The following is a 13,182-nucleotide window of genomic DNA, read 5'->3' on the forward strand; positions in this document are numbered from 1 at the left end:
TCCTTGTAGATTCTGGATATTAGTCCTTTGTCAGATGGAGAGATTGCAAAAATTTTCTCCCATTCTATAGGTTGCCTATTTACTCTGATGACAGTTTCTTTTGCTGTGCAGAAGCTCTTTAGTTTAATTAGATCTCATCTGTCAATTTTGGCTTTTGTTGCCATTGCTTTTGGTGTTTTAGACATGAAGTCCTTGCCCATGCCTATGTCCTGAATGGTATTGCCTAGGTTTTCTGCTAGGGTTTTCATGGTTTTAGGTCTTAGTTTAAGTCTTTAATCCACCTTGAGTTAATTTTTGTATAAGGTGTAAGGAAGGGTTCCAGTTTCAGTTGTCTGCATATGGCTAGCCAGTTTTCCCAGCACCATTTATTAAATAGGGAATCCATTCCCCATTTCTTGTTTTTGTCAGGTCTGTCAAGGATCAGATGGTTGTAGATGTGTGGTGCTATTTCTGAGGCCTCTGTTCTGTTCCATTGGTCTATATATCTGTTTTGGTTACTGTACCCCTGTAGTATAGTTTGAAGTCGGGTAGTGTAATGCCTTCAGCTTTGTTCTTTTTGCTTAGGATTGTCTTGGCTATGCGAGCTCTTTTTTGGTTCCATATGAACTTTAAGGTAGTTTTTTCCAAATCTGTGAAGAAAGTGAATGGTAGCTTGATGGGGATAGCATTGAATCTATAAATTACTTTGGGCAGTATGGCCATTTTCATGATATTGATTCTTCCTATCCATGAGCATGGAATGTTTTTCCATTTGTTTGTGTCCTCTTTTATTCCCTTGAGCAGTGGTTTGTAGTTCTCCTTGACGAGGTCCTTCACATCCCTTGTAAGTTGGATTCCTAAGTATTTTATTCTCTTTGAAGCAATTGTGAATGGGAGTTCACTCATGATTTGGCTCTCTGTTTGTCTGTTGTTGGTGTGTAAGAATGCTTGTGATTTTTGCACATTGATTTTGTATCCTGAGACTTTGCTGAAATTGCTTATCAGCATAAGGAGATTTTGGGCTGAGACAACAGGGTTTTCTAAATATACAATCATGTCATCTGCAAAAAGAGATAATTTGACTTCCTCTCTTCCTATTTGAATACACTTCATTGCTTTCTCTTGCCTGATTTCCCTGGCCAGAACCTCCAATACTACGTTGAGGAGGAGTGGTGAGATAGGGCATCCTTGTCTTGTGCCAGTTTTCAAAGGGAATGCTTCCAGCTTTTGCCCATTCAGTATGGGCAAAATATGGGTTTGTCATAAATAGCTCTTATTATTTTGAGATACATTCCATCAATACCTAGTTTATTGAGAGATTTTACCATGAAGCAGTTTTGAATTTTATCGAAGGCCTTTTCTGCATCTATTGAGATAATCATGTGGTTTTTGTCATTAGTTCTGTTTACGTGATGGATTACATTTATTGATTTGCATATGTTGAACCAGCCTTGCATCCTAGGGATGAAGCCGACGTGATCGTGGTGCATAAGCTTTTTGATGTGCTGCTGGATTTGGTTTGCCAGTATTTTATTAAGGATTTTAGCATCGATGTTGATCAGGGATATTGGCCTGAAATTTTCTTTTTTTCTTGTGTTGTCTGTGAAGTGGCTATATTAATATCAGACAAAATCGACTTCAGACCAAAGAATGTCACCAAGAATAAAGAAGGTCATTCATAACTACTAAGGAGTCAATTCATTAAGAAACAATAATAATTCTAAATGTTTATGTACCTAACAACAGAGCTTCAAAATACAGTTAGTCCTCACTTAATGTTGTCAATAGGTTCCCAGAAACTGTGACTTTAAGCAAAATGATGTACAATAAAATCAATTTTTTCTCATCATTGTTATAATGAAATGAAGTTGAACAAAAGGATGTTGAGGACCCGCTGTACATCGTTTCACTTAAAGTTGCAGTTTCCAAGAACCTATCTATGACGTTAAGTAGGAACTACTATAAAGGAAGCAAAAACTGATAGAACTTCAGGAAGAAACAGACAAATCCACAATGATAGATGTTAAATCATTTTGGTCCCTGAGATACAACGGGTATATCAGAGATAACCCTAAATTCTAATTTTTAATTAATGGCTCTTAGGCCCATCATGTCCTGGTCATCTAAGAGAAACCCTGAAAAAATGCTAGCCAGGTGATAGCATGCAATCTGTGGAAAGATGAGGCTTATTAAAAATAAAATAAATTCTTAATTGTTTTCTTTATAGACAGCTCACAGACAAATTGTAAGAAATTTTTTTTACTTTTGGTATTCGGTCTAGATACTACTAGGAGGGCCATTTGGATTTATATACTATATACCTCGACATAACAGTGCACAGCATGATATAATGAGAAGGAAAAACTGCATAATACAAGGAAATAAGTTTGTAGCTCAGAAAGGTAGGAAGATAAGTTTAAAAGCTTGATAAATCAGGACAGATTCAGCATTGTTAAAATAATCTAATTTTTGCAACCATGTTCTAATATTACTAGAAATTAAATAATAGAGACAGAATCAAGTTTAAGAATCTTGTATTAAATTCTTATGAATAAATTCATTGTAGATGACTTGGAGGGTAGTAGTGATATAAAATCACTGTGGCTGAAAGCTGCTACCTTCTAAGCACTTAGACTTGTGAGATATCAGAATGTCAATGCCTTCAAATAGAAAGGGAACTGAAACAAATGAACGAAACTATCCATCAGATAAATGCCACAGAAAATGAGAGATGAGTGACTCCAGCTAAAGTAATTTCACTAAAATCCTTAGCAAAACAAAAGTAACTATTAAAAAATTTCTCTATGATAGAAAATGAGATATTAAAGAATCAAGAATTTAAGTAGGAATATGATCCAGTTAGAAATAGATTTCAAATATTAATTTGAATTCATGCCTTTATAAGAAAAACACTGAAAACATGTATCTGTTCTAGCTTGTCCACTGAAATGGCCTGGGTCAATATCATCCCCACAAAGCACCTTTGCACTCAGATTATGGTCTCTAACACTTTTTCTTCTAAAGAAAAAAAAAAAAAACAAGGACTCAATGGGAAATTGCTAGCTTCCTATCTGATGCTGAAAAATACAAAGTGGGTCTGAACGTGTAGTTTGGAAGAAAACAAAATGTTTCGTAAGATTTATGTGGTTTTGTTGAAAGATACAGAAGCAAATCTCAAAGGACCTTCCACTGGCCAATGTCACGACAATTTGAGCATCAAAAGATAATTGGTTGAGATCAACCAACATACAGTAAATGTGAAAAGCCGTAAGTCTGTAATGACAAAAAGAAAATGTTAGCATTAAAATATCTCAAATGAGGTGAAGAGAATATTATATTTCTGTTGAGGCAACAAAGAAAGTCTTGACCAAGGCAGAGCAGTAACCTCTAGACACGTGTTAAGAACTAGAAATTCACCAAAGTGAATATTTTTCTAATTATTTAATGTCTCTCATCTGTGGGACTGTAAGTTTCTTGAGAGTAAAGACTGTATGTTTCATACTTTCAGCAGTAACCCCAGTGCCTGGCACATAGTAACCTCTCAATAAATAATTGTGGAATGAATGAATAACTTTATTCATCTAATCCTCTTCTTGTGAATACTTGTTTCCAACTTTTTATTAAAGCTACAATAAAATTATTGTACATGTGTTCCACACATATGGAGAACTTCTCTAAATACTTAAGCGTCTTAGAAATGTTGGGTCGTAAGTTAAACATATTCTCTATTTTTCTAGGTACTCTCAAATTTCTCACAAACGGGTTAGACCAATTTACCCTCCCACCAACAGTGTTTCAGTTCCTATTTCTTCATACCCTTGCTAACACTTGATATCATCGAACCTTCAAATTTGTGTATATTATATCTGATAAGTAAGAATGGTATCTCATTTTATTTTGCATTCCCTTTATTACCAGGATATGCATTTTCTTGTATTTGGCCATTCAAGTTTCTAATTAAACAGCACCTCTTCACAATCTTGGCTCATTTTTCTTGGGTTGTTCAAGTTTTTCATATTCATTGCATATTCATTTGTGGTTATTATTTTGGAGATTAATCTTTCCTGATACATCTTCACACATGCACATATATATACATATATGTATATATAGATACATTATATATAAAATATATAATTATAAACAATTATGTTTATAATTATATATTATATAAATTATATTAGTATATTATATATTATTAAATATTATACATTATATTAAGTGATATATAATTATACATTATAATTATATAATTATAATTGTAGACTATTATATATTATATACACTATATATGTCTATATGTATTTATATATACATGTGTATACATATACATATTTTTAAATATACGTGTGTATATATACACATATGTATATAAACATATACATTTACTATAATGTACATATATTTATTATATATGTATATTTATACATATTTGTATAAATATGTGGATATTTTTAATTTTATCTGGTCAAACTGATTAATATTTCCCTTTTATAGACCGTGTTTTATAGTTTATACAAGTTCTTCTTGGCTGGCATGGTGGCTCAAGCTCGTAATCCTAGCCCTTTGGGAGGCCAAGACAGGAGGACCATTTGAGCCAAGGAGTTCGAGACAACCCTGGACAACATAGGGAGACCCTGTCTCTACAAAAAATAAAAATAAAAAATTAACTGGGCATGGTGGCACACACCTGTGGTCCCAGCTACTTGGGAGGCTGAGATGGGAAGATCATTTGAGCCCAGGGAGGTCAAGGCTGCAGTGAGCCGTGATTGTGACACTGTTGCACTCCAGCCTGGGCAACAGAGCAAGACACTGCCTCAGAATCTAAAAAATAAGTTTTTCTCTACTCCAATATCATAACCATTCATTCTATAAAACAATGCAATTTAGTTTTAGCACATATCATGTAGCCACAGCAACTAGCACATATCACAGCGTCAGTAAATGTAGACTAGCTGCTGTTAATATGACTGCTTTTACTTTTCTATTCGTACCACTCTAGTAAAAATGCTCTCTCAAAAGTCATCAGTAATTTCTCATTGCCAGACCCTACACCCTCTACTCAGGCTATTTCCTGCTCTATCTCTTTTAAGCATTTATACACTTTGTACAACCCCCTTTTCCTGCAAATGTCTTTCCTTTGGTTTCTACAGGTATACTATTATGAATTTTGTGCTATATATTGCCTTTCCTTTCTCAGTTTAATTCACTGATCCTTCTTCTTCAGTATATCCTTAAAGATAGATATTTTCCACCTATACTTTCCATCAATGTGATCTTATCTATTGGCCTTAAATGCCACCTTGCCCACCTTGCTGGAAAAAAAAAAATCGGTATGTCTGTCCTTCACTTCCACACAGCCTACCTCAAATAACACACACCCGAATTTAAATTATCTTTCCCCTAAAATTCAGGCTTCCTCTAGTGTACCACTTTTGGTTACCAACACTATCATCCAAGATGGAGATATTTAAATCTTTGTTTCCTCTCTGTCTCTGAAGACCCCAAATCCAATCATCTGCCAGATGCTGTTGATCCTACCTTAAAATATCTCAAATCCATCCTCTCTTTTCCAGATCCACTGCCCTGTATCAAAGGCATCATGTCCTGTCTACTGACTTTCAATTCTTTTACATTACCATCAGTTATCTTTCCAAAGCATGAAGTGGAAAAACGCTTCCTTTTAGTCTACATTCAACACTTCACTACTGACACCAAATGTGTGAAGGTTTTTCCCACACCAACTGATTTTCCAACTCTCCAGACACCAACCGGGAATCCTATACTTCAATTATTAACTAACTACCTGAAGTTAGCACAGACCCCACAGGGTAAGGACTGTCCCATAAGATCAATCTCCACTTCAGATGCCAATCATCAGAAGTAGGTTCCAGATTACCCATACTTCCGTCCAACTTGGCTACAAATCAGTGGTTCCCACAATCCCCTCCTCAGGTTTGGTAATTTGCTGTGATGACTCACAGAACTCAAGGAAACACTTGGTTATATTTCGCCATTTATTATAAAGGATATCATAAAGAATACAGATGAAAAGGTACACAGAGAAAGGTCTAGAAGGGTCCCAAGCACAGGAGCTTCTGCTCCCATGAAGTTGTTAGGAGTTGAAGGAGTGCGTTACCCTCCCAGGAGGTGGATGTGTTCACCAATCCAGAAGCTCTCCATATCCCGTATTTCAGGGATTCTTATGGAGGCTTCATCATATAGGCATGATAAATTATCAACTCAATCTCCTCTTCCCTTGCCCAGAGGATTGGGAATGGGGCTGAAAGTTCCATTCTAATCTTGGCTTGGTCTTTCTGGTGACAAGATGCCATCCAGAAACCCGCAGAGTCACCTCATTAGAACAAAAGATGCATTCTAATCACCCAGGAAATTCCAAGGGATTTAGGAGCTCCATATGAGACACTCCCATCACCCCCATCACTCAGCAAATTGTTAAGAGTTTTACCAACTGTGTTAGGAACTGGGATCAAAGACCAAACACAAGAACAAAAGACGTTCCTAGCACCCCTACTACTCAGGATATTATAAGAGTTTTAGGAGCTCTGAGTCAGGAACAGGGGGCAGAAACTAATATATATAATTCCTATGATTTCACAAGCATATATTCAGTTATGATTTTGATGTGCTCCTTCTGGGCATGATCAATGTCCTAGCCAGCATGTTTTCAACAAATGATTACTAAAAATAATTAAATGAAATTTTTCATTTCATTGCTCAAAAATAATCATTGTAATTAAGAAGCCAGCTGGGTACCCCATCGCCTACCTCTCTGAAAACTTAGTAAAGTTGTTTGAACCAAAAATGATATGACATGTAGAAGGCAAAGCTAGCCCTAAGGTTTCTGCTAATTCTTCACAGCTTAAGGTTTCATGATCCTATGTGCTTCTAGCTCTTGCGATGATAATGTGTTGTTTTTTTCATCCCAGATGCCAAATTTCACCTTTTTCCAGAAAAATTCCTCTTACATCAAGTATTTCATGAGCTTAACTGACTTTACTGAAGATCAGGGACAATAACAAAGAAACCTCTCAATGGACATACAGCCTCCGGCTGCCTTTCTGGCTCTCTCTCTTTTCTTATCCCCTCCTCACCTTTCTCCTTTCCTATATCCCCAATCCTACTCCAGAAAAGAAGTCTATTTCCCTCATTCATAGCTTCTTTATCATTTACTTTTCATCGCTTGATTTTTCAAAGTATTTCTTCCAAAAAATATATATATAATGCTATCCTAATAATTCTAATAAATTTTTAATTTTTGAAATCATAAATAATATCACTTAAAATGCTTATATGTATCAGACATATAGATATAAATCCATACTCTCAACCATACGTATTGCTGTGGTTGTCCTCTGCCCAAAAAAAAAAAATGACCTAACCCTTTAGCACAGCACTCAAGATCTTCCTCTGTAATTTGGTCCTTTTCAGAATTATCTCCTGTCATAGCTAAACTGGACATCTCTCTGTCTCCTAAATATGCCCTTTATTAACTCACTGCTATTGCCTTCATCATGCCATTCTATTTACCTAAAATGCATTCCTTCTTTATCAAATTCCTACTTATCCTTCAAGACTGTTGTAAGGACTCAATGAATTAATACATGTAAATTATTTAGAATACCGCTTGGCACATTATAAACGCTCAATAAATGTCAGCTGTTTTTACTACAAGCCATTTACAAGGTTTTAGAAAATTGCTAATAAATGATATACCAAAATAGGTCAACCAAAAATGAAAAGCCGTGATAACAACATACTATAACACATATTCACTCTCTCTCTTTCTCACACACAAAACACAAAACCAAGCAAGGATGTATATTTAAAAGAATGCCAGTATTAGAGACATAGTCTTGGTTTAAATTTCAGCTCTGCCATTTAATACCCATGTGACTTTGGACAAATTATTTAACTTCTCAAATTTCCTGCCTTCACATTCACAAGATGAGAATACCTGAATCTACCTTGTAGGTTTCTTGTGAGAATTAAAGATATCTCCTAAAGAGCCCAGCATGGTGCCTGGCACCCAATGAGTGACATGAATTATTAAAAGAAAATATAAGAAAATTTTTGAAAGAATTAATATACGTAGAAATTCAAAACCATCAAGTAAAGTCAATTTCAGATACTGAAACATCCTTAAGAATTAAAAAAATTATCATTTTTAGATTAACTAAGGTGATACTTTTAATTATCAGAGAATGTGACAAAGAATATTAACATATCAATTCAAATAATATTTACCTAGTACTCATACTATAAGTCCAAAATTATGGGGATATAACAAAAGATGACAAGGTCCTTATCCTCAACTAGTTAACAAGAAACCCAAACAACACAGTAATATATTATGAGCTATAAGAAATACAAATACTTAAAAGAAATACTGCAAAAGTAGATTAATCTAGAAGTAAAATAATAAAAAGTTACATGACGATTTCTACAAAAATTTTTAAATGCTTTACAAATTTTGTACTTACCTTCATATTTAAAATGGTAACATTTTCCAAGCAATAATACAGGAGAATTTCTACTAAAATACGTCTTTGTTTTCAACACCCAACCTAGCAAAAAAAAAGAAAAGAAAAGAAAACGTTTTGTAATTAAAAGATTTCACACTAAAAGTCTAGCAGCATTTTCTTTTATTTAATTTCAAACCATCAATTATTATTTATGGATGTGCATTTTTGGCAACAGTTGCAAAATACAATATTTGAACAATGAACTGGAAATAAAGGCAATTTATGCTAGTTTCAAATAAAGTTAAGAATTTTAAACACACTTTAAAAACTATCCAATTAAAGGACATAAGAAAGAAAAAATTTTAATTTTAATTTATTTTCAGATAGCTCATAACGGTCTTTATCAAGTTCTCACAATGTTCTTATGGTACATAATTTAAACTGCCAATTGTGTTTTTCCTGAATTTGCATTATCAAGGGGTTTTACTGAATTCTGTTTTCACACTTATTTTATGAATATGAGCTTTTTTCCTGTTGAAGCTGGTTCTGCCCAAGTACTTCTCCATCTTAGGTGGGCTTCAAAAATAGCCATATACTCCTTATTAGATTTGTTTGCAAATCAAAAGTAACTAGGTTAAAAATAATATCTAGGAGAAAAATCAGAGGTATCAGTGCACGAACTTTACAGTCTATTTTGTGTGGGAAGAGGCCTATTTTGCTTATTTCCTGGCGCAGAGATGAGGCTGCCTGAAATTGTATCTGAAAAGCCAAGGTATTATCATCACCTGAATAAATTCTATATGCTTTAGAACGCTTAAAAAAAAAAAATTATGTAAGACATGAGGATATTAATATACTCTAGCAACTTAAAAAAAAAAAGAAAAAAGGCCAGGCCCAGTGGCTCACGCCTATAATCCCAGCACTTTGGGAGGCCAAGGTGGGCGGATCACAAGGTCAAGAGTTCAAGACCAGCCTGACCAACATGGTGAAACCCAATCTCTACTAAAAATACAAAAAAAAAATTAGCCGGGTGTGGTAGTGCGCACCTGTAGTCCCAGCTACTCAGGAGGCTGAGGCAGCAGAATCACTTGAACCTGGGAGGCAGAGGTTGCAGTGAGCTGAGATTGCACCACTACACTCCAGCCTGTGTGACAGAGCGAGACTAAGTCTCAAAAAAAAAAAAAGAAAGAAAAAAGGAGACCACATCGTATGCTTGAGTTTCTAGGCAATGTTTATGATGATACTTGGCTCTTTCTTCAGGAGATATTTTTAACTACATTCCTTATAGAAATATTTCATTCAAAGTAAAGTATGCCATTTATTCTCAAGAAATTGTCAGTGACTTAAGGGGGAAAATGATAAATATTGCCAAATATTTCTTTGGATTTATACAATTTTTAAAACATGATACCTACTATATTTCATGTTGTTCCAAGCAGATATAAATTTGGTTTTGAGCTTGTCAACTTCATCTGTTCCTGTAGCCTCCATATTCAAATTCTAAAGGAAAAGCCATCACTTGATTGCATTCTTCTGTAGAGTTCAATCTTTTATACTGACTTTAAAAATTAAGGAAAAAATCAGTAATTACTACATATATGGTTACATGGAGCAATACCTGTTAAAGTTAAGTGATTAAATACAGTTTGAACTGCAAATGAGCAAAACAATTTCTCTTTTTATACTCAGAAATAAACAGAAAACCAATTTCTCATTTTACAAACAGAAATCTTATAGAATAAGATATTCTATATTTTAATTACAAAAAACCTTTACTAACAAATATACAACAATAAACCTATCATGCAAAACCAAGCAATAATCTCCCCCAACTGCTCACAATTGAGTACAATAAATCAATTTAGTAACACAGCTCTGCTCTGGTGCATTGGCGCAAGTGAGAATATCCAAGATTTGTTTTATCTGTAATTAGAGAAGGTGATTTGAAATCTTATAAAAAATCTTGACTATCTTCAGAATGGAAGCTTCCACTTATATTGATTAGTCACTACTTTCACATCACATAAAGTCTAATTATTTTGTTTTGTTTTTTAAATAAGACATTTCCTATGTTTCCTTCCTATCTCCATACTGCAGCACTTAAACAAACAGAACGGCTTAAATTTATAACGGAAAATGTTGTCTTACTTTAAAATAGAATAAATGTAGCTCATAAGTGTTTGTTTTATTACTGACTTTAGGGAAAATTGAGATGTGTGATATAATCTCAAAAGGAACAAATTATAACTGAAAATGCTTGTGCTTATTTGCAATAATTCACAGACAGTTTACTTTTCAAGAAAAGAATGCTGCACAGAACATTACCCTTTTAGGATTAGAAATATCTACTCAAAAATATTGATACATTCATTTCTCTAACAATAGACATTCCATTTTATAATATGTATTAAAAGTTACCAATTATACATCATAGTTCTGAGCCAGGAGAAAGCATGGTCTATTGGAAGAACTGAAAAAGTCAATGTGACTAGAAAACAGAAAAGTCTAAAAAAGTGGCATGAGATGAGGCTATAGGGTTATATAGATGCCAAAGCACAAAGGGCCTTGTAGACCAGGTTAAAAATTTTGTTCTTTATCCTAAGAGCAATTTGTTTCAAACAGGAATATCATAACCAGGTTCAGTAGGTTTGTTTGTTTTACTTCAATAGCAGCATGGAGAAGAACATGGAAAGGAACAAGAGTAGATAATGAGTTTACCACTACAGGTTGAGTATCCCTTATCCAAAATGCTTGGGACTGGAAGTGTTTGGATTTCTTTTTTTTTTTTTTTTAATATTTGCATTATGTATACTTACTAGTTGAGGATCCTTAATCCGAAAATCCAAAATCCAAAATGCTCCAATGAGCATTTCCTTTGAGCATCATGTTGGCACTCAAGAGGTTACAGATCCTGGAAAATTTCAGATTTCTGATTTTCGGATTAAGGATGCTCAACCTGTATTATACAGGACTAGGAGATGATAGCTTGGACTGGAGCAGTGAAGATGGAGAAATGGACATCTGAGGAAACATGCAGAAAATTCAGTAAGTCTTGGTGATACAATGGATATGGAAGGTAAAGAACAGGGATATGCCAAAGATATACCCAGGCTTTGGTCTGTGAAACTAAACAGATGGTGCCAATCACTGAGATAGGAAACATCAGGAGAGGGAGAGGTTAGAGGGAGAAGATTATGAATTTGATTTGAGATATGTGGTATTTAAGATGTCTCTGAGAAACACAAGCGGAGAGTAGTTCTTTTCTTTTTTCTTTTTTTTTTTTTTTTTGGAGACGGAGTCTTGCTCTGTCCCCCAAGTTGGAGTGCAGTGGCGCAATCTCGGCTCACTGCAAGCTCCGCCTCCCCGGTTCATGCCATTCTCCTGCCTCAGCCTCCCGAGTAACTGGGACTCCAGGCGCCTGCCACCACATCCGGCTAATTTTTTGTACTTTTAGTAGAGACGGGTTTTCACCGTGTTAGCCAGGATGGTCTCCATCTCCTGACCTCGTGATCCGCCCGTCTCGGCCTCCCAAAGTGCCGGGATTACAGGCGTGAGCCACCGCGCAGGCCTTCTTTTTTATTTTTTTTTTAAATGGAGTCTCGCTCTGTCTCCCAGGCTGGAGTACAGTGGCAACATCTCGGCTCACTGCAATCTCCGCCTCCCAGCAGGCTGGTCTTGAACTCCTGACCTCGTGATCCACCCACCTTGGCCTCCCAAAGTGCTGGGATTACAGGCGTGAGCCACCACGCCCTGCCATTCTTTTCTTTAATCATTAGATAAATTATTGCCAGGCACTGTCCTAGGCACTGAAAGTACAGCTTAGAACAAAGGCAATGAAATACCTGTTCTCTTGGAATTTACACTCTAGATATATTCTCGGGATGTCAATCAACTAGGCAGTTGGATATATAGATCTGGAGCTCAAAGGAGAGGTCTGGGCTAGGCATATTAATTTGAGAACTGCTGACGTATAAATGAGAATGAAAGCTATAAACACATTCCTCAAGGACTCTGTTTTTTTTGTTTATACCCCTAGCACTTGGCATAGTTCCTGGTACTTAAGGATGATATTTAAGGCCCTTCATGAAATAACCTCTGCCTACTTACTCAGCTTCCTTTTTTACTACTTCACATGCAGCATATGCTGAAACCACATTTAATATTAATATCTAAGCTTCCTGAACTTGGTATGTTATCTGGTACCTCATGCCTTTGCATCTGTTCCCTCTAACTCAAGTGCCTTACTGCTCACCCTCACTGTATGATGACCTTACTATCATAGAGTCCCTGAAACCCAGCTTTGGTTTCACTTCCTCTGGTAAGATTTCCTGACTGCCCTCTCTAAACTTTAAACTAAGATAGGTATCCTCCTCTTAGTTCTCATAGGATCCTACGTTTTCCTGTATCACCACATTCATTGCACTATACTGTAACTGACTGTTCTTAAATTCTGCCTGGCACAGAATTGGTTCTCAAAAATATTTATTAAAGGAATCAGTGAACTGATATGAAATATAGGTATATCACTAGCAGCACTCTCACCAGAATTAGAATTTTTTTTAACTGACACTAGAATAAAGAAAAGGAAAGAAGAATTTTCCTCAAGAAAACTGCATACATAATTTAGCAAAATCTGGAAAAGCAAGAAAAGGAAAAGAGTTTATAAAATGTGTGAATTATATATAGTGCATCCACATGATGGATTATGCATCCATTA

At 35.3% G+C, this 13,182-nt stretch overlaps 1 protein-coding gene across 2 annotated transcripts in view; it reads right to left on the bottom strand.

Moving 5' to 3' along the window:
* The window catches only part of ATG4C (autophagy related 4C cysteine peptidase), an 81,856-nt gene that overhangs the window by 51,423 nt on the left and 17,251 nt on the right, over positions 1-13,182 (bottom strand). For both annotated transcript variants that reach the window (XM_019019202.2, XM_019019194.4), the window contains exons 2-3: positions 9,881-10,024; positions 8,484-8,567 (exon numbers count right to left, since the gene is read on the bottom strand). In XM_019019202.2, the coding sequence (XP_018874747.1) occupies positions 8,484-8,567; positions 9,881-9,956 (160 nt within the window). In that variant the 5' untranslated portion in view covers positions 9,957-10,024. The remainder of the gene's footprint in view (positions 1-8,483; positions 8,568-9,880; positions 10,025-13,182) is intronic.

This window comes from Gorilla gorilla, chromosome 1 (genome assembly GCF_029281585.2).
Source record: "Gorilla gorilla gorilla isolate KB3781 chromosome 1, NHGRI_mGorGor1-v2.1_pri, whole genome shotgun sequence".
In the NCBI taxonomy this organism is placed as follows: domain Eukaryota; kingdom Metazoa; phylum Chordata; class Mammalia; order Primates; family Hominidae; genus Gorilla; species Gorilla gorilla.